General features: G+C 36.4%; 1 protein-coding gene across 5 annotated transcripts in view; it reads right to left on the minus strand.

The window, feature by feature from the left end:
• LOC308186134 (long-chain fatty acid transport protein 6-like) overlaps positions 1 to 26,507 on the minus strand; it is a 31,812-nt gene extending 5,305 nt beyond the window's left edge. For 2 of the 5 annotated variants that reach the window (XR_013943921.1, XM_080575128.1), the window contains exons 1-10: positions 25,741 to 26,506; positions 22,325 to 22,803; positions 20,811 to 21,023; positions 19,837 to 19,995; positions 18,228 to 18,352; positions 13,899 to 14,093; positions 12,387 to 12,477; positions 9,808 to 10,006; positions 9,335 to 9,432; positions 7,368 to 7,498 (exon numbers count right to left, since the gene is read on the minus strand). Coding sequence is in view for 4 of the 5 variants with exons in the window: in XM_080575128.1 (XP_080431254.1) it covers positions 7,368 to 7,498; positions 9,335 to 9,432; positions 9,808 to 10,006; positions 12,387 to 12,477; positions 13,899 to 14,093; positions 18,228 to 18,352; positions 19,837 to 19,995; positions 20,811 to 21,023; positions 22,325 to 22,802 (1,689 nt within the window). In the remaining variant the exon portion in view is untranslated. Of the gene's footprint in view, positions 1 to 3,713; positions 4,464 to 7,367; positions 7,499 to 9,334; positions 9,433 to 9,807; positions 10,007 to 12,386; positions 12,478 to 13,898; positions 14,094 to 18,227; positions 18,353 to 19,836; positions 19,996 to 20,810; positions 21,024 to 22,324; positions 22,804 to 24,624; positions 25,192 to 25,740 lie in introns of those variants that run through there. The other 3 variants (XM_080575126.1, XM_080575127.1, XM_080575125.1) reach the window with 3 other exon arrangements.
• Between the last annotated feature and the right edge of the window lie 300 nt (positions 26,508 to 26,807).

Consider the following 26,807-nt stretch of genomic DNA (forward strand, 5'->3'; position numbering starts at 1 on the left):
CCTCAGAGAGTGTAATTAAGAAAACTGATCTCAGAAGAGACTAACTCCCAAGAAGTGTGCCCAGAGAGGAAACAAAAGCAGTGAAGAGAGTCTAAATTCAAAGCTGATCTGTATCACAAGGTTTGGAGTGTTGCAGCATTTTGGAGTTGCCGACATGATGTTCCAGCAAAGCTTCAACCCGTTTAAAAATAATAGAAAGAGAAGCATATGCAGCACAGAAAGTTTCTCAGAGGGAAAGGCTCCATTTCAGGTAGAAATCTGACCTTGTTTATATTACAGAGATGTAAGAGACCATAGAACACCATCACTTCAAGTTACCAATAGATACTGTTGATTTCTATCTTCTTCATGAGACAGCCAATAGGTGGTGATTTTTCTTATTTCTCAGAAATATATATATACATATATATATGTATTTTCACAATATATTCTATTCTTTCCACTTGAACTGCCAGTTCTGCATATCTTCATCTAAAGCAAAAACAATGTCATCCATATAGGAATTTAAAATAACAAATAGAGATGTTACTGATATTGTTTTGAACTTTTGAACTGTATGTTTTTTGCTGGTGTGAGAAAGAATTAAAAACAAAACAAAACAAAAAACCAGACAAGATATTAAAATCTGATATGATCATGGAAAATACCTAAGGAAAAAACAAACAAAATAAAAAAAAATCATGAAAGAAAGCTTAATAGTGGAGCTTAACAGAGGTGACTAAAGGCTTTGAACTGTGAAGCAGATGAAAGTGTATGGAAAAGCATGTGACTTTGCCATCTGTTTCTATTCTTACCAGAATAACCTCACAGAACCTGAATTTTGGCAGGTCACCTAGACCTTAGTAATGCATACAAAGCCAAATTACTTTAAGTCTTGTGGCAAAACTTCTGTTTTTGAATTAAAATTACAAAGCATGAGGCAGGAAGAGGCCCTCAGAAGTAATCTAGCATATTTTAACAAGAAGTCATGTCTAGATAGAGTATTCCTGATATGTATCTCTCCAACAGATATTACTTACCAGAGCAATACATGTGAACCAATCCTTGCTGTATGAAGACATGCAGTCTTCCGAGAGTGTCCATAATGACTAGATAGCTCACAGCTGAAGTCATATTATGATGTTTTCAAGTCCTTAATGAATGACTGGAAATGTCCTGGCCAGAAGCTTAGGGTTTATCTGATTTTATTTATTTATTTATTTATTTATTTTTAAGCTTCCAATAACAAGTATTTTAGTCTACTAATTTCTGTTTGTGTGTGAAAGCGCTAGCTGTCTCATTCTCTTCTCTCACCTTGAAAGCAGTATTTGGTTTACTGTTCAGACATTGAGAGCTCTTCACACAGATCTCCTCTATGCTTCTGCTCTGTTGCCTGTGAAAGTCTGCTCTTATAATTTGATAAGACAAAAGGAGAATAAAGAGAAACCCATGTGAAAAGTCCTTTCAAAGAGGTCTTTTGATTCACCGGCCTGTGGACATCTAATTTATGTACAACTAAAGCACCCAGATTTGAAAGTTTATGATTAGTAGGAAGAGATAGTCATTTTCAGAGGCAGCATGTCCCTGAGGGACATGTGCAAGGAGGACAGAGCCAGGCTCTTTTCAGTGGTACTCTGTGACAAGACAGAAAGCAATGAGCACAAACTGAAATACAAGTGGTTCCCCCTTAACATCAGAAAACATGTTTGTACTGGGAGGTTGACAGCCCTAGCACAGGTTGCCCAGAGCATTGTGGAGACTCCGTCCTTGGAGATATTCAAAAGCCACCTGGACATGGTCCTGGGCAAATTGCTCTAGCTGGTCCTGATTGAGGGGGGCAGTTGGACAAGATGGCCACTGAAGATACCTTTTGACCTTAACCATTCTGTGATTCTGTCATTAAAAATCAGACTCTTCTTTGTAAAATTGTGTGTTGAAACTTACTGGAGAGGAATGCAAGTATCAGTAACATTTAGAAATGCTACCATCTTGTGGTGCTTTGAATGACCAAATACAGTGATAGCACTCTTAAAAATAACTCCTTACGCACATAATCATATGTAGTGTCTACATGCCTGCTAAGACAACCTTTCAAAGTGGTATTGTGATTCCTTGGTACTATTCTAATAAAGCCTTTCAGCAGATTAGGTTGTTTTGGTTTTGAAATTAATATTTTTCAATTGCTTTCCAACAAATTATTATAAAAGATTATAAATGATCTATGCCTTACTGACATATCAAATAGATATGTATGTTTGTAAACCAAAATGCCATGCTGACAGGTTCTGTGACTTTCAGGAAGATCCTCAAAGCAGAAGAAAAATATTCTATGCTTACAATCGATGTGCGTCTTTAAATATGATCTGATTATATGAATATAGATTCTTTGTCATAACTTCTGTCTTTTATAATGCTTGGTAAAGACTTTGTTCCCATCGATTTTATAATTACATTAAAATACCTTGATGTCACATAATGTCTAGCCTTCCTAATTTTCACTGCCTCAGGCATTAAGCATTATGCCTCTATCTGTTTATAATTTTCAGTTACTGGAAAGATTTTCTTTATTTCATTGGAGAAGATACATTAAAAAATACATTATACAAAAATGTATATACTTTGAAGTTCTTGGTTATAATGTATAGAAATGAAGTCAATATCTAAACATCACAGCTAAATATGTTTTATAGTTAATACAAAATAATTTTTCTGGTAATTTGTTTCACATTATTTAGTATGAAGCATAGGTTATTGAAAGCAGGATGCTATATTAGAATCATGCAATCATTTTGATTGGAAAACACCTCTAGGAACAAGTGTAACTGTTAACCTAGCACTGCCAACTCTGCCACTAAACCAGGTCCCTAAGCAACGCATCTACACACCTTTTGAATACCTCCAGGGATGGTGAATCAACTGCTTCCCTGAGTAGCTTGTTCCAATGCTTCACAACTCTTTCAGTGAAGAATTTTTTCCTAATATCCAACATAAACCTCCCCTGGTGCAACTTGAGGCCATTTCTTCTTGTCTTATCTCTTGTTGCCTGGGAGAAGAGACCAATCCTCACCTCGCTATAGCCTCTTTTAAGGTAACTGTAGAGAGCAATATGGTTTTCCCTGAGCCTCCTTTTCTCTAGGCTAAATAAACCCAGTTCCCACAGCTGCTCCTCATTGGACTCATTCTCTAGAACCTTCACCAGCTTTGTTGCCCTTCTTTGGACACGCTCCAGCACCTCCATGTCCTTCTTGTAGTGAGGGACCCAAAACTGAATGCAGTACTCAAGGTGTGCCCTCACCAGAACCAAGTACGGGGTGACAATCTCTTCCCTAATCCTGCTGGCCTCACTATTTCTGATAGAAGCCAGGATGCTTTTGGCATCTTGGCCACCTGAGCACACTGCTGGCTCATGCTCAGCCAGCTGTTGGTAATACCCCCAGGTCCCTTTCTGCTGGGTAATTTTCCATCCACTCTTCCTCCAGACTGCAGTGTTGCATGGGGTTGTTGTGCCCTGAGTGCAGGACCTGGCACTTGGCCTTGTTGAACCTCAAGATGCAGTATTTATTGTTTAGATGCAGTATTTACCATTTGTTATATCTACAAAACTGTGTCGTATTAGAAGCTTTTTTACAGTTTCCTAAAGACAAAATAGTGCCTACTTTCTAATAGTGACAGTCACTTGTAAATCTTGAAGTATTTTTCTTGAGATGAGTAAATCACAATAGCAAGACAATATGAATACTATAACAAATTTTATTGTTCTTTTAATATCAGACTCCAATTAAACTATAGGACTTCAAGTGTCTTTCGGTGAAGCAATTTTTTGTTACATTGTATGAATACTTCCAGTTATGTTTTATGTTTACAACTAGTGCTATTATTTAAATGTTTTGTGGTCAGCATGGGTACAAGTGTATAAGCTACTGAATTTTAATTGTGCAACCAGAGATAGAATTGTTGTCTGTGTTCTTCATTATCTTAATTTTTTTGAAGAGTGAATGTTGGGAAGGAATTGAATGTAGAAACAAGACAATGGTGGCTTAGATGAAAATAATTTTAATCAGCAAGGTGTGTAAAATAAAAATTTCTATGTGCAGCCACTGGAAGCAACATGAACAGATTCAACGCAGCTTAAACAATGCACATAACTTGTGGGTCAGTATTATGAAGGAGCAAACTATCACAGTAAGACTAACTTGATCATTTTATGGTTTCAGAACAAATATTGTGTATTGATTTTTGTTGAAATTATTGCAGGATTATGTTCAAAATTTACTTTTTATATTGTAGAACATTTTTATTTGTATACTTTACAAACATATTTCACCAGAAGCCACATTCTTGTATATCTCTCTTGTCAAAAGAATATAGGAACATGAAGGTTCATGCAAGAAATACAAAGGTTCAGATATAATTTCTGGATTAAATCCTTCATTCACCAAATGCATTTTCTGATGCTTAAAAGTTGATGTAATTTGCATAGCATCCTAAAAAAAGAAAGAATTCAAGTAAAGTGCAATATTTCATTTCAGCCTGTATCAGTGAAAAAAAGTGATGCAATTACCGATTAAAATGGATCATACAATTTTGCTATAGAATGGCTTCATTTAGAAGGAGTGCTGTGGTTAACAGATGCAGTGTAATCTAAATCTAAATGCTCCTTTTATTTCTTATTCATCTCTCTGAAAGCGACGTTCAAGCTCTGTTTCAAAATAAGCATTCTTTAACTTTCATTAGGGCAGCTGATCACAAAATCTGTAGTTTATGAAAAACGTGTTGGTGGTCTGCAGAGAGCTAACTGATTTTATGGTACTGGCACTCCTCTGATTTCCAGCTGCTAAACTTCATTTAAGAAATCAAATACAAATATGTTAAATGCCTTCCTGTGTTATTTTTATGTGTAAGCAGTTGCTGTAAAAATGTTACACAATTGCCAATTCATGAGCAAGTTGGTTGCACACAATAGTTAGTGTATGAGAGTGGAAGTGGTGTATAAAATAATCTCTCTTCAAAAGTTTGAGACACCCGATCTCAAGCATTGTTATTGTACATTATTTTCAACGTAGCCTAAATTTTCTTTTACTCCTCATGTTGAAATAATAGGCAACTTTTCAGTTTACATTTGTTTTTATTCTCTTGATTTGGAATATAACTGATTTCCACTTCCCCCTGCTATTCCATATCCATAATTCTCAGATCATTTTGTCTTTGGCTTTTGAGCTAAGACTGCTAATATGTTTGCAAGTTCATTCACTTTTTTTTGGCAGCACTTATGACAGGAACCACACTTAGACCACCAAGTCATTTCACACAAGTACTGAATAGCTGCCAGATGGTAGTAATATTCAATCATTACCAATTGAGCTTGCTTCAAATTGAATAAACAACAGGATTTTTTCCCAGTGATTATTAAAATGTTTCAATGATTAGGATTAAAAGTTTAATAAAGACAGGTTAAATAGTAACTTAAATATTTTAAATATGCATTATGAATACAGATTGTTGAGATTTTCTTTTGAAATTATCGTCTGATGTTATTTTAATTAAGTCAGATTTTTTCACATGGAAATACAGTTTTGGGAAAAACAACAACAAAACCTGAACAAAAATATAGTACTGAAATTAATCCCTGGACGCTCTCAGAAACCTCCTCCTAATGCTTTTTGCAAATAGAAAATGAAATTAGCCAACCGTTGGGTGAAAAAAAGTATTATCTCAGAGCCTCAGAACATCCTGCTTCATTGCCCCTGTACTGCATTTCTTTTATAGTCCTCTGCTTTTCTTTTAGGGTCAAGTCAGAGAGGTTGAGAACATCTTTCATTCTCTCTCTTTATCACAAAATCAATTGACCATGTTTGCAAGTTGCATTAGATAGAGCCTACTTATGAACAGATGAAAAGATTTTCAAGATTCATTTTATCTGAAGTCCATTTTTGAGTAAGAATTTCATGATTTGTCTGTGATTGTTGATTAGGATGAACTCTTCAAAACATTTTTTTTTTTTCAGATGACTTCATTTTCTGACCATCTCCACTCAGAAAGGTTTCACTTTTTTAGCTTTTATCTTATCCTCCACTAGAATGTTTTTTTTTTACAGTAACATGTTTTTGATTATTTAGATTTTATTATGAAATTGGTTTTATTTCCTTTAATAATATTTTGCAGATATTGAAATATTCATTAATTAGTATCAATAGTGTATTATATTTTACTAGTGGTTTCAGAGATGATTTTGGTAGTAAGCTGCCTTCAGTTAGCTAACAAAGCTTTAGTCAAAGAATGCGTAAAATACAAACAGGCTTAAATGGTTCCACACATACAGACACTAGAGCTCCTCATAGGTATTCTGTATTTAATAGAACTATAAAGACATGTCTGTTCCAAAAATTTTTCCCAGAGGAGAGCATTGCTGTTCTGACGCACCACAGATACTACACTTACTGCCTTCGAAGATGTGTTTACTTAGTACAGTAACCTCCATTGGTGAAAAAATAGCTTTCCTCAATTTTTTAAACCCTTTTCATTACAATTCTCTCTAAATGTATACATTCTCCACCTCCTCCTCCCATCCAGACTCACTCCATTACAATTCCATCCTGTTCTCAATCCAATTTGTGCCTTTCAGAAAATCTATCTATATTGTTGGAGAGACAAAACTGTTAATGTGCTTCTCAACATACCATGACAGCAGAAAACTGTCTGCTATAAACTTTGTGATGTGATGTAGGGTCCCTACCTGATTTTCACAGTTCACGCTCTCCTGTCCTGTTGCAGAAGGTTGTATTGTGGGGAGAACACAAAGGCTGCACTTTTAAACTGCACTTTTAAGTGAATTGTATTCCAGGTCTGCTTTTATACCATACAGCGTATGGGCGCATTCTAGTTCTCCGATTTTGAGATCTTCACTGTAAAGTATTTATCTTGCTGTCAGTTGCAAAGTCCTAGTTATTTCTTTGCTGCTGTGTCAGTACAAGTGGGTAATAATCACATCAAGAACAAATACTAGGAAAAAAGTTTTGAATGGATCATGCCATCTGAAAATGTATTATGAAAACATGTAGACACTGTTGTCTACAAACAACAGCCATGTGTCTGCTTTGTCTTCCATTAGCTAGAAGAACACACTAGCTGAAGAGTTTTGAAGCAAAATCCAACTTTGCCAAGTTATGAACTACATCTAAGATTTATAAGTACAAATGGATCTTTAAAGCAACATATACTTTTAATTCATCAAATATTTGCTTCATTTGGCTTAATGTTTTCTGAATGTTAGACCTTTTGTGTTTCACTTCTTGAAACTGTTTGTAAATCACTTTCTACTTTCCGTGATTGTAGAGAACAATTTTTATGTCAGACCAAAGATAAATACAAGTAGGAAATGACTGTCTTACCATGATTCTCACGAAGCGTGGGCGGGCATAACTTGGAAGAAAGTCCACAAGATGTTTATAAAGTCTTTCTCCATCAAAGGCTTGGTCAGGTTTAAGCACAACAGCTGCCATCCCTATTCTTCCTTCACAGTCTAAAGTAAAAATAAATAAATATTAGGACAAGTATGTGTATGTGTGAGTCTTGTATGACTTTTGAGGGGATTTAGTACTGATCTGAAAAATATTTTGATACTTTGAAATATCTGCCCTACCCTCTCAGGCATCATTCAGTATAAGTTACAAGATATTTTATTTTGTAAGACTTACTGTTGTTTTCAGAGTTTCACTCAAATAAAAAATGTCACCAATCTATTTTTTATTAGTTAGTCTGTATAGCTGGGAGCTGCCTGCTAGGTTTTCTTCCTATCTTGCTCATTTTTAATGTTGGTAACATAGAGGCCTAACGGAATGAACCACTAGTTCAATAAAAAGATGAAAGGAGTTCCAAAAAGACTAGTGCAAAAAGTAGAAATGTATGAGACCATACTTGTTTCGTATATAACATCTAGTGGTTATATAAATAATGATGACTATCTTCTGCTTTAGTCCATGGACAGATTAGAGAAAAATAATGGAAATAGCTCTTAGAGAACTGCAAATAGCAAATCATGTACCATGTGAAAACAGAAACACAAGCCTGTTAACAAATATGTGATAAATATAGTTGCTTCTTTCTCTTAATTCAAACTGAAGTAATAATTCCAAATGGAGAAAACATTTAAATTAGAAGAAATGAGCTGCCAGAATGAAATAGCAGCTTTGTGATGTGGCCAAGGCATTGGATGTATAAGTATGGATATTCCCTTTTCTTGAAAATTAATTCACAGTTGTTTAATTAACATGTTTTTTAATGTCTCCTTTGGTCATTTGTGAGACTCATGTTGATTCAGAAATAGGAAAGAATTTGTTAATACTGAAATCCAGAATAAATGGGATTCTTAAGCTCTTGAGGTTTTGATTTGGTAGTGTATGCTAGTTACTGTCCTGAGACAGCAGTGGTCTTTCAGAAATCCTTGTCAACTCATGTCATCTACAGCTTGTCCACTGTAGATTAAAAAGAAATATGTTTTCTAACTTAAATTACAATTTTATTTGTGTCCAACTGAATAATGCCATCTCTCATAAATCAGCATGCTGGCATTTAGTAGCCACCTGCTGAACAGCCATTCAGATTATGGCCTGTTTTCTGTTTACTTTTCATACATCCTCTTTCTTTGAATCCATTGAGTCTCCTGTTTCTTGATGTTAAATAGTAGCTGGTATCCTGATTGCTTCTTCTTTACATGCATAGTGCATAGTTTCTTTTACCATTATACTTTGTTTGCCTTCTTCCAAAGGAAGCACAGAGCAGTTATTCAACACCACAAGAAAGTTTGCCTTCTTTAAACTGTTCATTCTTGTGATGCGTATTCCGAGCTTTTCTATGTCATCTTGTAATTTAGTTACCCACAGATTTTCCACATGGTATTGCACACCTTATGAAACACCATATGGCATTGGGAACATTATTCCATTTATGAAAAAATATGAATCTTCTAGGACTACTACTTAGAAGATAGTGACAAGTGTTTTCAGATGTCATCTTTTAATATGCTCCCTGTTTTAGCATATTTCAGATGAAAGGATGTAGTCTAAGAGAAGTCTTAGTTTGTGGTTTATAATTTTGTAATTCTTACATCTTTATTACAAGTTTTAAATAATCCCAAAGTTTCTGCTGTTCACTACAAATTTTCAGCCTGTCATCTTTACTAAATACAGCATTTTACTTTTACACAAATTTCAAAGCACTGTAGGGATGCTTGAATTGCTGAGCTGATATGAATGATTTCCTTACATATAAGTTTGCATTCTGTTGTAAGCAAAGAAAGGACTGAGTATAAAATTACTATTTTCATTTTGTTATTCTCAAATTATAAGGAGTGTCTTACTTTTAATATTTACACCGTAAACATTAGCTTCTTGAATGAAGTCCATCATACCGATAATTTCAGCAACTTCTACAGTGGCAACATTTTCTCCTTTCCACCTGTTGAAAACATTTTTAAAATAAGATAGATTTTAGCTAACAAGATTTTTCTATACATGGCTATATGTGATGGAGCCCTACTTTTATTGTTGACTATTGTTATTCTTGGCAGAAGAATGCAGACAGATAAAACCTTTTCTGATTTAGAGACTTCTTGTCTGAAACCTCAACCTTAGAAGAAGAGGAAGTGCCATTTGGCTCAAATTTTAAAAATTCTACTGCTTGGGTGAGAACTTTGGTGAATTTTGAATGAGATACTTAAGGTTTCTGTTAAAACAAAATTCATTGGGTTAAAGTCTGATCTGTGTCATTTGGTTCTGCATATATGTGATTTCTTTCAAGCTTACTGGATTTACTGTTAACTCTATACCACACCTGAAAGTGTCTCCCACTCGATCAGTGAAGTAGAGGAAGCCATTCCTGTCCATCACTAGGAGATCTCCTGTATTAAAATACACATCTCCTTTCACAAACATGTTACGTAGGAGTTTCTTCTCAGAGGCCTCATTGTTTCCAACATATCCAGAAAATGGGGCTTCCTGAGTAACTAGGGTAACCAGAAGACCAGGTTCACCTGCAAGCCATGAAAAGGTGATGGAAAAAACATATTAACAGTGAGCTATTTAGAGCATAAAGTGTTATATTAAAAATCTTTTTGAAAGCCACATCTGCTCTACTCATTTTTACATTTCCGTAACTATTTCCTAAACAGCAGAAATAGGGTACATAATATGCCTTCCTTCTGTGCAAATCTAACTCTTAGGAAGAGCTTTGTGGTGTACAGTGCCCAAGGAAAGGAAAACTATTCTGTCATTTGAAAATGATGCTGGTAGTCAAACAGTACTGATGGGGGCAAAAGACAGTGCTTGACTTTCTTGTGCTTTATCTTTTTCCGGAGGATAGGGTTTCTAGAGCTCTCTGCAGTGTGCTGTTGTGGAAAACACACATCGTAAACCATGGTGGGACATTTGATGGTGTGCCTAGGCCTCAAAACATCACAGAGTTCTTAAAGTCTGCAACATTTCCCTACTGGGCAACAATCCTTGCTGCTGTGTAAGTCCCATTTATACCAAGGGCAAAGCTCCCATTGCTTTACTGGGATTGGCTTGGAATATCCTTTTTAATGCGTTTTTATTGTTCTGTATCTACGATAGGTACTGGCTTACTTCCTAGTCTGCTTCTGTGTTTAAAACACATTTCCAGCTTCTATAGATTGTTATTGTTTTTCTTTCAACAGATGTATGGAGATGCTTTCAAACAAATGGTTCTCTTCAGAGCTGTATAGCTGCCTCATAGCCTCATATTTAGTTCTCAATATTGGTTTGAATTCCAGATGTGGAAAGTGAAATGAAAGCTCATGACAATTCAAAAGAAGAACTTAAGAGGGGAGGGGAGGGAAGGGGAGGTGAGGGGAGGGGAAGTGAGGGGAGGGGAAGTGAGGGGAGAGGAGGGGAGGGGAGAAAGAAGAGGAAAGAAGAGAGAGGAGAGGAGAGGAGAGGAGAGGAGAGGAGAGGAGAGGAGAGGAGAGGAGAGGAGAGGAGAGGAGAGGAGAGGAGAGGAGAGGAGAGGAGAGGAGAGGAGAGGAGAGGAGAGGAGAGGAGAGGAGAGGAGAGGAGAGGAGAGGAGAGGAGAGGAGAGGAGAGGAGAGGAGAGGAGAGGAGAGGAGAGGAGAGGAGAGGAGAGGAGAGGAGAGGAGAGGAGAGGAGAGGAGAGGAGAGGAGAGGAGAGAAAAGAAAAGAAAAGAAAAGAAAAGAAAAGAAAAGAAAAGAAAAAAAGAAAAGAAAAGAAAAGAAAAGAAAAGAAAAGAAAAGAAAAGAAAAGAAAAGAAAAGAAAAGAAAAGAAAAGAAAAGAAAAGAAAAGAAAAGAAAAGAAAAGAAAAGAAAAGAAAAGAAAAGAAAAGAAAAGAAAAGAAAAGAAAAGAAAAGAAAAGAAAAGAAAAGAAAAGAAAAGAAAAGAAAAGAAAAGAAAAGAAAAGATTGATTTAGTTATCAACAGATAATGTATTATCAGAAATAATTAATAATTGATATTTTGGTTACCAATATTACTTTGTTACATTAAAGTCTGATATTAGCATCACAAGTATTAATAACTTAGCTCAGCTGTACAAAATTATTTTTTACTTCTGGAATTTTACCTCAATGATAGTCGAATCTACATATCAAAGCTAGTGATGTGAAAGACATTTTTCCCAGAACTACTGACTTTGGCATACAAGGATTCTTGCATGTGTACACAGGAACACAGATATTTAATGTGACTATAGCAAAATGCACTGCTATGTCTTATGTGTGAACCAGTTTTCAGGATTTTTGTACAAAAAAAAAGGTATTCTCAACTTCAAGGAAATACCTTTGGCTTGGGAGCTTCAGATATTTGGGTGGTAGTGTCCTATTCTAAGTAGGAGTTTGGAGACGCTATGCAACTCTAGGTACAAAATAGTTGAATCTGCTTGGGTGACTTAATATAAAAATATGAAAAATATCATCCAGATTTTGAAATGATATTGCTCTTCCTCAGAACTTAGAGGTATTAGGAAGCATCTGTAAATAAGGTCTCACAAAACATCTAGGAATTACCGTGTCCATTCTATTAGGGAAGAAAAAACAACAATAACAATACAACACTAAGAAATCCCATTTGTTCAAGAATATGAAAACATTTTTGCAGCTGAGAATAAAAACTTCCTGAGCCCAAAATATTATTTTCTTATATTATTGCATATTTGGATATTTAGATACATTGTCAATGTTTGAATATTGTATTTTATACATTTTCTACAGGTCCCTATTTGGATCTGTTTATAATATATTTTTCCCTGTTTCATTTTCAAGTTCAAAGTATAGATCAAGAATCTATTGCACAAAGAGCAGAGAATTAATCCCTGGCCCCAAAAACCACCATCTAAATTCAGTTATCTGAAAATTAATATATAACAGATAATTCTCCTTACCTATTCGTGCTTTCTTACACCTTCCATGTTTGTCCTTCATAAGTTCTTCTTTTGAGATATCATATTTCAACAACTCAAAAGAATGTAGGAACTAAATAATAATAATAATAATAATAATAATAATAATAAATAATAATAATAATAATAATAATAAAGTGCATATACATGCTTAAAAACCTCACTGTCTTACTTTATTCTTGGTCGGATAAAAATGTAATAAAACAGATAAAAATTAATAGATAGTACCCAATTACATTTGAGAGATTTGGAACAGCCTGAAATATACTGACAGTATTCTGAGAAGCTGTTACAGAAATTGTTCATATCATGGCAAGAAATATTAAGAATACAGATGAGATATTTGTCTACTTTGATGATAAAAAATCCATTATTTTAGAGTATGGTCTGATTCAAACAATTTATATAAATTAAAATAACACGGTGCTTTTGATCAGTTTGTTGATTTTGCTTTAAACCTACCATCAACTTCTAAGTAAGAACATTACTGAAATGAAAATAAAGAAGACTCTCTGACAAAAAATCGAAATTAAATTTACAGGCATCTCAAAAATTACTTCAGCCAGATCAAACTGGAAACTTACAGGTCAATAGTTTGATTTAGACTTTCCTGCCTTCGTCCCCTGTCCACACAGTTAGAATTGCTAAAAGATCAGAAGCATTGCAGAGTTATTATTGTGGCCATGGGGAGGCATTTTCAGCATCTCAGATTAAAAGCAGAAATCATTTGGAAATCATTAATTTCTTTTTGATGTTAACTGATCTGAATCTTTAGTACCATTTGAACAGTATTTTATTGTAGTATAATATTCATGATTCGCAAAAAGTCTGTACAAGTAGGAAAAGCATTTGAGACTGCCGTGGTATTTTTATGAGTGAAAGATGTGTATCTCCATTCAGAGTTTCAACAGTGGTCATGTGCATAAATTTATATTTCAGGTAGTTTGATATTTTTATTTTCTAGTTGCTAGGCATTTGTTTGTTTGTTTGCTTGCTTGCTTAACTTCAGAGAAGAAAGTGTGATGCTGCCTTTAATGACTGAAAAAGTAGTCATTAAATTTTTGTGGGTTTGCTCTAGAACATGTATCTCCTGATTTATACCAAAAGTCAAATCAAAACTAATTTCTGATTCATTACTTAATATGTGTGGGCTTTGAGGAGGATAAACTCCAGTGAACACTGTTTTTAATCATTCCTATGAACATGTGCTTCTATATAGTCTGTTTTGTTTAGTTTAGTTTAGTTTTGTTTTATTTAATTCTGGGGGAAAAAATGGCAGCTTTGGCCGACTTTTTTGTGTATTTATTACAGGGTTACAACATATGTGCAGAGAACAGAGTCAAGTAAGGGAGTAAAAATAAATTTTCCATTTCCACGAATCAAACTTTGGACTGTAGTAAGCAGTTTCTTCCTTGTACATTCTTCTGCCTCTGACCTGCTCTTTTTTTTTCCTGGCTGACAAATTGGTTGATTGGTTGACTTGTGTACATTTACCTTTGAGAAGATGCCAGCACGTCCCACAGCTCCTATCTTATTTGTATAGTTAAAGAAACCAACATTTCCTTCTGTGGATCCATAGAATTCAAATATTTTAATTGGGCCAAACCTCATCAGAAATTCTTTCCAGACAGCAGGTCTTATACCATTTCCTAGAGCAATGCGTACTTTGTGAACTCTGTCCCCTTCTTTCTGTGAAGAGCAAAAAAGAAACATTCTGCAGCTGAGAAAGGGGATTTTAAATACCTCTAGAGATCTAAAATTTTCTATAGAAGATGAAAAATACCACTTTGACTAAAATACTTCAAAGGAAGATATTAGTTCTGTAAAAATAGAACAGAAAAACATCAGAATTAGTTTGCCTGAGGTTGAAGGACTTTCTTAAGGCAAGAACTTTATTTTTGTAGTTCACCTTTGTTTTTTTCACTTAGAAATACAGTGCTTGTGTGACTGAGCACTGGAACAGGTTGCACAAACAGCTTGTGGAGACTCCGTCCTTGGAAAACTGAAAAAGTCATCTGGACAACATGCTGGACAACCTTACAACGTTTCCCTACTTGAGCAGGGGGTTTTGACCAGGTGACCTCCAGAGGTCCCTTCCAACCTCATCTATTCTGTGATTCTGTGAAATTCAGTAACTGATGTGTATATTACAAAGTTTAAAAGACTCATTTTATCTTGAAAAAAGTATTATTATTTTTTTTAGTATGTTCAATATCACTACGTTTAGTATGTTCAATATCATTGGATCACATGGAAATTATTTTCTGAAACAACTGCATAGGTAACATCCTACCTTAGAAAAAAACTATGACACATTATGGTTGATTCTACACATGAAAGGCTCAACATAAACCAGCAGTGTGCACTTGCAGCCCAGAAGACCGATTCTGTCCTGGGCTGCATCAAAAGGGGTGTGACCAACAGGTCAAGGGAGGTGACTATCCTGCTCTACTCTGCGAGTGAGGGCCCACTTGGAGTACTGCCCCCAGGTTTGGGGCACCCAGCATAAGAAGGATGTAGACGTGTTAGAGTGAGTCCAGAAGAGGGCCACAAAGATGATCAGAGGGCTGGATCACCTCTCCTGTGAAGACAGACTGAGAGAGCTGGGGATGTTCAGCCTGGAGAAGAGAAGGCTACAGGGAAACTTCATTGTGGCCTTTCAGTACTTAAAGGGGGCTAACAAAAAGGATGGAGGAGGACTCTTTACTTGGCTAAATAATGATAGGACAAGGGGGAATGGTCTAAAAGAGGACCTAACTAAAAGAGGATAGATTTAGATTAGACATTAAGAGGACATTCTTCATTGTGAAGGTAGTGAGGAACTGGAACAGGTTGCCCACAGTAGTTGTGGATGTCACATCCCTGGAGGTGTTCAAGGCCAGGTTGAGTGGGGTCTTGGCCAACCTGATGTAGTGGGTGGCATCACTGCCTATGGCAAGGGGGTTGGAGTTAGATGACCTTCAAGGTCCCTTCTAAGCCAAGCCATTCTATGACTCTACGATGTTACTTGGTATTAAATTTAACAAGTCTGTCATGTTGCCTAAGGAACCTGGAAAAGTAACATAATGACTTTAATCTCCTTAACTGACCTCATATAATTGGGTGCAGTTTTAATCTTAAGATCAAATTCAGAAAAGCTGTTAATCAAACTTGGAGTCAAAAATAGTTCTTAACCTGTCATGGTTACATGTCAGTTATGTCATTATTGTGAAATATTCAGAGGTTTTCTGCATTGCACCAGACTGCTCAACTATCTATATATGAACCTGTAGTCAAGTATCTGCCTATGAAAAAGTCCTCGCTTTTTCTGGATATATAGGTAGGATTGAGTGATTAATCTACTGCCATGACTGAACAGCAATAGAAAGTAAAAAGACCAAATTATTTCAGGTCCACAACAATGGTTTCCTCAAGCCAAATAAATGTATTTTTTTTTTTCCATTTTTGGTGTGATTTAAAACTTATAAAATTGTAATAATAAAATTGATTTCTAAATAACAGAGTTGATTTCAAAATGGAAAGATGAAATAGTCTAACTAACTAGAATTACACTGAAATATTTTAAATGACTCAAAGTGTTTTAATGTTTTTGCCTAATATTGAGATAAAATTGTTTTGTGAACTCTGGGTTAACTGATGATTTAATTTGATCCAGCACTGCATGTCTGACAGACAAATAATATTTTGTCACGATATGATCAGCAGAAGTGCAGACTAGACTCCACTTGTTAGGACAGGAGTGGAAACTTCCCTGCTTCTGTTTAAGTAGCTCTGCTTTCTTTTGTCATTGTAAAGGTAAACCTGAAAGGACAGCATGGCACATGATGTGATCAAACTCCGTTATGAACAAGTTGGTGGGCTGGTTGGGAGAACTACTTTATATCTAACATTGTATCTTCTTTAACACTTCATCTTCAGAGTAAAATAATGCTGTTTTGTTGCTGTTGTTTGGTTGTTTTTTTTTTGTATGTATGTGCGTTTTTGGTTTTGGTTTGGTTTGGTTTTCAAATAGCTGGTGTGACTGACTCTAAGACTTGAAGTAAATTTTAGAATGTTCAGAGATTACAAGGCTAAGAGGAACTATTATGCTGGTTTCATCTTCACATTATTTCAAATTTTAAAATGTATTTGAAGTTTTGTAATTCTCTTTAAAAACACTCCTTGGCACATAGTCTGTTTTGTTTGTTGCCTCGTATGTGGTACCATGTTTAAAATATATTTTTTCTCATAGGTACATGGATGTTGTATCAGCTTCCTATAGACATGTTCCAGTCAGAGTTGGGTTCTAGTTGCAGGGTCCTCATCTAGGTAGCCCTAATTCTGGGCAACACCAAGACTGCTTTGGTCTGGCATGCCACAGCACAAAGAGTTTAGGTGAAACATATCTGCCTGACTTATTGGCATAAGCAGGTTTCTTTCACTGTGGAAGAATCTGTGTGGTGCACAATAGATTATAGGTAGTACACTTTGGTAAGAGAACTGATCTTAACAGGTCTCTGTATCTACACTGGTCCATTTCTGTTGACATCCTGAACTTCCTTAACAGCTGGACCACTGTTCAGTTTTTCCCTCTTTTTACCAGTTGCCAGTTAAACATCTATTTCACTCTGTTAAATTCTTGTTATTGAGCCAAGTGAAGGAAGTTCTTCCTGCCTTTTCATGCAGGAGAGACCTTTACACAACTAGTTTTGTCTAGTTAATTATTCCTTTGTTTTTTGATCCATGGACTACTGACATAACGTTTGTACAGGCTTGAGGTCTGGCCAACAGCTTTTCTAGATTGTTCCCTCCGATGCCTTTTTGTCTTTGACCTCTCTCCTACATCCAGACCATACAATAATAATTCTCTGTTCAAATCAGCACATGAATTCTCTCAGATGTTGCTTCATTGCTAGTTCTTCTGCCAATTTCTGGGCAATGAAGTTGGAGAGCATTTTTTAAAATTTTGCTTGTACATGATGTTTTCTGTGGTAGGTAGGAATCTTTGTCACCTTCCTTCAGTAACTTCCTAACTCCCAAGTATAAAATTAAGAAAATTAACCAATCTTAGTCACTTTCCACCATCACCTAGAAACAAGCATTGCAACATAATAATATTTTCATGCTTACATGTTTGCTTTTCTGCTGCTGCTCTGCATAGTGACATCATACTTTTTTTCCTAAGTCTAATCATGATTTAGCTCCATGCCATTCAGACTATTGTTGAAGGGGCAAGCAAGATTTTGCACCACACTAATAACCATATGCCTTTTACAAGGATGATTCTATGATCATATTCGGAGTTATGGAGCAAAAGGTGTATTTGGAGCAACTCACCAGGATAAAATAGATAAATGAAATAAATAAAATAAAATAAAATCAGCACATCCAAAGCCATGCAAAAATGAATTATCAGCTACTAAGTACTGGGTAGAGTAGCCTTCTCTTAATGAGTAATTAGTTTGGAACAGAGCAGTGCAAGTGGTTAATCATTTGATCTAGTTCACACTCTTTTGATCACCAAGTCTGATAAAGCATCTCCTGCTTATACCTTTTCCTTACTGACCTGCCACTTACCTATCACTCAGATAACAAGCCAACAAACTTGGTTTTACAGAAGAATTAGTGCTAGTTTGTAGGAATAACTGTCCCATCCTGCCAGGCTCATACCTACATAACTCCAGTAAATGTACTTATACATACTTCAGTGCTATTGTAGAGCTACAAACAACACAAGGTCCAAAATTTGTATCCACTACCAAACATTAAGAATATTATACCATTGAGAAATGAATAATTTATATCACTTAGAAAATACAGATTTACTTGTAAAGGAGAACTTACACTGGGCTGGTTACAAAGGTAACGACAGAGTTCCCCAATGTACAAAAACATTGTCGCATTGTATTTTCTACAGTCATTCCAAAACTGGCTTGCAGAAAATTTCTTCTTCAAAACACAAGTTGCTCCTAGGTGATGAAAACAGATAAGAAAATTCAAAATAGCCGTTAAAATCTATCTTTCCTTCTATTACTACTGTTAAAGACAAGTTATCTTTTCTTAATGATAAATTCATCTATTTAAATAAATTGTAAGTTATTTCCAGCAAGTTCTTTCTTTTAAATGTGACTAGTACAATGGAGCCTTGCTTCTCATATTTCTCAGCAATATCTAAAAACCTACAGTATAAGAAGCAGTAGAATAGAACCTTTCAGTCATCTCCAATTATTAGGAATAGGCCCAAGCCTAACCATTTTTTTTATGTCAAGATGGTTACTGGTGTAAGCCTGAAAAGAGAGAGCTTGCAATGGGAGAGAAGGTAGCTTGCAGTCGTCTTTGTTTGTGTGGGCAGGGAAACTATCTTAGAGCCTTTATTATTTCTGTCTTGCTCCCCGTCTGTGTTTCGTGTCAACTCATCACCCTCAATTTGTTTTTGCAGCTCTAAAGTTGCTTCATGCTTTCCATTCTAAATTACATCCTTTCCTAGAGTTCTCATGCCTCCCACCCTGTTCCTTTTCCATAGTTTTTTCTAAGTGTTGTCAGCTAAGAATTTCCCAATTTCCTTGCTTCTGTCCTTTCCAAAATGTGTTTTTGCCTAAGTCCTACTTGTCCCACATAAAGTTTCCCAGTGCCTTTCAAATTCCAAATTCCTTCTAGTCCACTTTTTCCTACCTCCCCAGTTCCTCCTTGACCCAGGTACCCCCTCTCTTGCAAGACATGAAGTTCTCTGAGCTCTTCAGCCTCACTCATCTCAAAGCCTGTCTTGTCATTCAAAACCCAGTCTGAATAGCTCACCTAAGAAAACTGTTATTCTATTTTTTCTTTCCCAAGACAAATCAAAGCTTCAAACCTTTTCATACACTACTTCCCCCAACCCCTTCATGTTTCTGTTAGGCAGCAGCTGTCTGTTATCTGTTGCTGTAACCCATCACACCTGCCCATGCTGTCCCTGAAGAAGTAAAGCACTGAAATGGCTTTAAAAGAGCTCAGATGTATAATTACCATAGGGGAAAAAAAAAAAAAAAAAAAAAGGCAAGACTCTGAGGACAAGAAGGGAGGCCACATCTGAAAAAAATTTGATTGCTAGTCCTGTATATAAAACTCCAAGAAGACTATTATCAGAATCAAAAGCTGAGACTCAGACTTTTCAGACTTTTGCTGTAGGATACAATGTAATTTCAAGTTAAACTTACAGAACACATGGAGTCATTTCAGCAATATATATAATTCAAGTCATGTAATGTTGGATCTATGTAACAGTTAGTGTCTACTCCAAGCTTCAAAACTACAAATAGATCTTGTTTTCCCACTGAGGAAGGTGATAAAAACGAGAAGGTAACAAAAGTCTATTGGGACACTTAATGTTGGAGTTACTCATCAAATGGAGTTACCAAATGATAAGATGTTACAGCATTCTTAACTTAATGAAACTTCACTTGAAGGTAAATATTACCTAATTCAATGCATCCACCAACGCCAAGAAGAGATGCACTGATGTGGTACAAAGGAAGAGTGAGATACATAATATCCTGAGAAGTTGCTCCACACTGAATAAATGCTAAACAGGCAGATAGGGCTCTTAGATGAGTGATGATAGCAGCTTTTGGAAAACCTGCCAAAGGGAGAAGAGCAAATAATTATAAATATAGTGCTTGCATTAATAATTTTGCTGCAAACATAGAATTATGTTTGGAATATATTGGGAGAGTTGTCTTTTCTTCTTAGTCTTTGTCTGTCCTGTCTTTCAGTCTTCACTTCATATCTCCTTAGCCTCTCAGCTTCTCTAAGACTATTTGATCCTGTTTGATCCTGTCCTCTTCTTGACCTGGGGAGGAAAGTCCATACCTGTCACAGACCAGTGGAGACCAACTGTGTACGCAGTGTTCCCTTGACACAAAGAAAGAAATGAAAAGGTTCTGAAGAGTCCTTGTGTCTTGTATCCTCAGCTTCTATTTGCAGTAAGAGTAACTTTTATTATGAACTTGTTTGGCTTGACTAGAGGAAGGATTCTTCTTTCCTTCCCGGTGATGGAAACTGAAACTTCACTAGTCAGGTCAGTCACAGAGGAAAAGTTTCCTCCCGAAGCTTAAGCACTTGTGGTGGCTGTATTTCTTTCTAGTCTGGACTTGTGAAATTCTGTTACTATGAACTGACAGCAGCTATTAGAGACTGACTTTACTGCCCTTCCTTTTAAGAAATCAAGTTCAGGCATGGAACATCTATATGAAATTTCACTAACTAGTATTATGTCATTGTTATGCCAAAGTAAAAATGGCCTAAAGTGTACGACACTTTTAACTAAACAAATGCCTCCATATCTTGACTGCAAAATTCAAGTTCTGTCTTTTTGTGTGCCTGTCTTGCTTCTAAATTATACCAAATGAAGTTTTTGAAGCTGCAGTTGTACGTTGGTTTACACATTCTCACCTGTACTTCCTGATGTGAAAATATACATGGCTGTGCATCTTCCGTTATTGACAGCTCTAAGGTGAGATGGAACAGGGTGATCAGGAACCTTGTCTAGCTTGTCCAAGATAGTGCCAACATGCTGGAAAGGAGAACTGGTGCTCATCAGCCAGACATTAACATTGTTTTCCAAGAGATGAAAGATAAACTCAGTCTCTATTGATCCCAAACAATCTGTCAAGTTAAATAAATAAATAAAAAAACACCACTGTTATTAAAATAATTGCAACTATAGCCCTGATTGTCTGCACTGGAATTATCTACCCAGCCACCATGTACTGTCAGCCACAGGACAGCTCAACCTATCAGACAGGGAAAAAAATAATCACGATGCTTAATTAAAACTAATAATATAAAAATAATGATGATATTTATGCTTAATTTCTCTATACTTCTTATGTGGCTTTAGTTGTAATAAAAAAAAAACCAAACTGATCTTTATGGCATTAAAATATAGGATTTAATTTAGTCAGTATGCTACAACATTTGCACATTTTAAAGCTTTCAAAGCATAATACAACTACTGAGCCCTCACAGGTTCACATATGTGAATTATGAAAGTATTGCCAACTTGTATTCAGGATGGGAAAAGAGTAGTAGAAATATTAAATAAATTGCCCAGTATTACATAATATGCCAGTTAGAGGGCCAAAATTAAATTTATGCTAAACTGTTTGCTTTAAGCAATGCTACCTTTGGACCACTATTGGACCACCCCTTTGAAGCAGTTCTAAAGTGACTATACATTTGTATATATGGATTTTAAGTATAAAGAAAAGGTCAGCCTTCCAGTAGTCAGTATAGTTGTATCTATGTAAGCCAATAAAGAGAAATAGAAATGCTGCTGAAGTATATCTCCCAGCTGTTCACTTGCTCATGAGTAACTGCTCATGCTGTTACATTGTCCAGTAGTTGGAGTTTCAGTTTTAAGCCTTTTATTATACTAATTAATTCCACATATGTTGGTGTTTATACATTTTAAATTCAAACAAGCCTTACTCTTTCCCTTCCTTTTTAGCCAAATTATGTGTATGTATATACACATGTACTTATGGAGGTGAGCTGAGGGGCAGGCGCTGAGCTCTGCTCTCTGGGGACAGCGACAGGACCTGAGGGAACAGCATGGAGCTGGGACGGGGGCGGGTCAGGCTGGGTGTTAGGAAAAGGTTCTTCACCAAGAAGGTGGTTGGACACTGGGACAGGCTCCCCAGGGAAGTGGTCACGGCACTGAGCCTGATGGAGTTCAGGAAGCATTTTGACAATGCTCTCAGACCTATTGTCTGATCTTTGGATGGTCCTATGTATAGCCAGGAGAAGGGACTGGAATTCCTTCCAAATCAGGGTATTCTATGATTCTGCTTCTATATGGTGCTGTATATCAAGTGCTTTCAGCTTTGAACTGTTCTGATTATCTATTTCTGATAGAAAGCCAAACACAGTAGAAAGTAGTAAACCAAATACAATGCAGAACTAACCTTCTCCTATCACCACTGCTTTTGCTGCACATATATTGCAACAGTGCAGGAGAGATCTGGATCGGACATTGAAGTTGAGGAAAGCCACCACACAGCCCAGTTTTGCCAGTCCAAACCACACATGAATGAAGTCAGGTCCATTACCCATCAGCAGGGCCACAGTATCACCTTTTTTCAGAGCCCCATAGTGTAGGAAGACTTGGGCTACCCTGTTACTCCTCCTGTCCACATCCTCGTAGGTATGCACATTCCCTTCATAGATGAGGAATGGCTTGTGGGGTATCTTTCCCACTCTATGCATGAAAAGATCAATTACTGACAGAATTCCATTTTTTGCCCGTTTCTTTATCATTGATTTTAACCTCTTCCGCTTCAAGAAGAAGACCAGATCCTCCCAGAAATAAGGGAAAAAAATCTTCAGAGAGACAAACAGTGCCAGTATTCCTCCAGTAACTGTTGAAAGCCACATGCATGCCATGCTGGGGTGAAAATAATAGATTAGTTATGCTAGAGATATAAAATACAATACATTAATATAATTAATAAGGAGTTTTAGGAAGACAGACACTGCAAGATAATAAACTAATTACATTCCCATCAAATAATTTGACAACTCTTTAAAATACTGTATTGGAGTTCACTAAAAACAAACAAAACAAAACAAAACAAAAAAAAAACAAAACAAGAAAAAGGGAAATTGTGCAGTTTAGAGAGACATTCTAAACTGAATAAGAGTGAAAGAGTTCATTCAGAGTGGAAAAAAAAAGGAACGACACATTTTTTATAATGTGGCCAGGACAAGAGTAGAACAAAAAAGACATTGACAATTAAATACAAGATAGAAATTTAGAAATATTAAAAATATATGAAGAACATACCAAAAAAAAAAAAAAAAAGATATAAGTAGGGAAAAATATCGACACAATTTTTCTTAATCTGGAGTCAAAATTCTGTCTACAGTACTTATTATACCACAGCAAATCTTAAAGAAGTAATAATCAGAAAGTTAAATCTCGTAGCATCACATTTATATTATTAACCTTGATTAAGTATCCTGCATCTGTAAGATGCACCAAATATTTGTTATTGCATCAGGTGTTTTTTTAACTCCAGTGGAATTTGAGACCATCATGTAGTTCTCCACAGACAGTAGGTTTGAATAGTCTTGAAGAGAATGTGAACAAGCACAAATTTCAAGTAATATGTTGTGAAATTTCTGCATCTTCTACAATAGTCAAATTTCACCTCAGAGTTTTCTGGTATTGGTGATTAACAGCTGTGTATTATTTATATCGTGTTTGTTATTTAAAGTAGTACCCAGAAGTCTCAAACAATACCATGAACCGTTGTTACAAAAATACATGTGAAGTATTGAAAAAACACTTATAGCATAAATGTTATTAACATATTTCAGGTAACCATTGCCATATTTTCAATTGACCTTAGAGGAATTGGAGGCTTTTGAACAATCATGCAAAATCCTTGCATTTTTAAAACATGTTAAAACTGACCAGTCATGTTTTTAAAGTTTGCAGGATAACTACAAATCTTTACATGATAATCTAGGATTAAGGAACACATCAACAGTCTGTGGGGCTTTTCTAAACAATATAGCCTCCACTTTGTAGTTCAGAATTTTTTTTACCAACAAGCTGTACTTTTGATATGTTCATCAAGCTTGTTTACACTTTTTACAATAGTCACACTACCCTGTATAATTTACTACCTTGTATAATTTACTATCTTGTATAATTTACTACCTTGTAGATTTTTTAGCAGCAAGTAGGATCTTGTATATACAACAAAGTATATGCAACATTGTATGGGATAAAAAAAAAAAAAAGCAGATCAAAAATGAAAGCCTTGTTACACACATTGTGTACAAATGTATAAAAGAAGTTAAAGTATGCAATGCATTTGGTATTTTTGTTTGTTTGATCTTTGTCTTATTATATGTTAAGGTCTTTTGTCAGACTAAGAGATATGTGCTTAAAATCTGACTTTTTCATCTCTCCTTTGCATTCTTTTTTCCAAGTTTCAAACAACAGAATTTTGCATGCTCTCAGATATTTTCCATGAAATCTTGGAAAGAGCACTTAAAACATTAGCTTGAAATAACCAAAATAACCAGCCTTGTATTAATTAATGGGTGATTTGGTATTTCTAGTCTTCATTTATATGACTAAACTCATTTTATATCCCCCCCAGAAAAATTGTTACTGTAACAAAAACTGGGTTTTGGCCGTTCTCAGTCTGAAATCCAATCCTCTCTTATAAAAAGGGATAACAAAACAACAGACCTGCCACTACAGCCAGAACTAGACACAGCTACTACATGTGCGCAGACCAATGACCACATACAATGTAGGTCTTACAGGTAGGGGACAAACAAACAAAAAAACAAAACACCAGCACAGGAAACAGTCAAAGAGCTGGAGAAAAACAATCCAGAAATGTTCTAATAGCAGCTTTGTTCCAAACCCAGGGGAACAAGAACAGTTTTGTATGTTGGCCCTGATGTAAATTTTGTGTCCTTGTTCTCTAAGATATCTTAGGTATCTGAGATATCTGGTAGAAATACTGTTTTTAACAGTTGCTACAAAGCCTCTATTATTATTGTTGTTATTGTTATTGTTATTATTATTAAATTATTTTAATAAATACTTTGCTGCAAATTAAATCGGAATTGAATTCAAGAAAATTGGTCACCAAACTCACATTACTTCTTTTTGTGTGTGTGTTTTAGACTAATAAATTGTAGCAATCTGGAGTTTCGTTTACTTACTCTCTCTCTGCTTTATTCCTGTTTGTTTATTTTAAGCCTTTCCACTGCAGTCACAAGGGTTTAAAACACTTCTTTTTAATGAAAACTGAGATCTTAATTATGTCATAATACATTGAGTTTGAAGGAAAACACAAAAGACTGAGAAAGTAGTCAATGGTATTGAAGCATACAATTAACTGCTTTTCAATATCTAGGCAACCATATTGATAATGACAAACAAGTGGAAAGGTTTCCAAATACAGTGAATCCAACTTTTCACAATGAATACAAATACTCTCTTTTCCAAGCAATTGGTCTGCTTTCTCAGTAAAACAACGTTACCTTGCTAAAAGCAATGCAATCAATAGGCAAAAAAAGTTCAGTTTAGAAGCTCATTGGACTGTTTGATTAGTAAGAATAAATTAAGATGTTTATCTGAATGAGGCAAAGGTACAAAAAGCCAACCTCAGAAAAGTGTAATGCAAGCAAATAAAGGAATCAGTCTGGTCTGACTTCAGATGCATGCTGTGAGCATTGTTTCATGTAAATAATAAATAACATATAACAGAAATGCTAACACCAGAATTTAGCTAAGTTTGCAACCACCCAGCATGTGAAGGTCAGTAATGTTACCAAACAAGTATTTTCTTACCACCTCTTTGATTTTATAGTACTCCTCCTGGACACCTCAGGTCTCCTGTTCTGTATTTCTTTAGCCTCTCAGCTCGCTGTCCTGCAGTGAAGTCGCCAGCAGGCAGGCAGGGCAGGCAGGGCAGGCGGGGCAGACAGGACAAGTATGTGCACCGTGGGCAGCCCTCGCTAGCAGTGACCAAGGCTGGCCAGGTGCCCGGTGCCGCCAGGCTGGGCTCTGCTTCCTGCCTAGCCCCAGCCGTTGGAAGGCTGCCATCCTGGCCCCCCAGGGGTTTCCAGGGGGGACACTGAGGCAGCCCGATGGTGGCCCAGACAGGCATTAGGCTGCAGGACCTGACTGCTGCGAGTCTTCGAGATAGAGAGTGACAGAGAGCAGGGCTGCAGCAGGTGTGCCTGCGGGGGGAAGTACTGCTCTGCCCGGTGGCCAAGCTTCAGGAGGAGGTGGGTAGGCTGAGGAGCATCCCAGAGTCTGAGAAGGTGATAGATCAAAGGACCTGTGCTCTGCACTCTCTGGACCATAGGTGCCAGCCTAGCACAGCCAACACTGAGGCTGATCCAGCACCTGTTCAGCACCGGGATGGAAATAGAGAGGGAAGGACAGGGAGAAGTGGAAGTAAGTCACCCTGGAGCCACAAGAAGATCCTTTCCTTGCACCCCCAGCTATTTTTATGTCATAGGTAAGAGGATCTGAGTAAGGTAGACAAGGGACATAAATGAAATGGAGGGAGAGGAATCAGTGCATGAGATGCTAAAACTACCTCCCTCACCAAGGTTAGATCAACAAACTCCTCACATCAAGAACAGCATTAAGACCAGCACTGGGAAGAAAAAAGTTACAGTTACAGGGCACTCCCTGCTGAGGGGAACGGAGGCTCCCATCTACAGACTGGAGTCTATTTTCAGAGAAGTTTGCTGCCTCCCCAGAGGTCAGGTCAGGGATTTCACCAAAGAGCTTAGCACAGCCTTCAGAGCCTTACCCACTTCTTCTGTTTCACATAGGTTAGGTACCAGTGATGTTGCATCAAGAAGTTTTAAAAGAGATTTTAGGGTACTGGAAAAATTGCTGAA

Source organism: Anser brachyrhynchus (assembly GCF_964034855.1).
Source record: "Anser brachyrhynchus genome assembly, chromosome: Z".
In the NCBI taxonomy this organism is placed as follows: Eukaryota; Metazoa; Chordata; class Aves; order Anseriformes; family Anatidae; genus Anser; species Anser brachyrhynchus.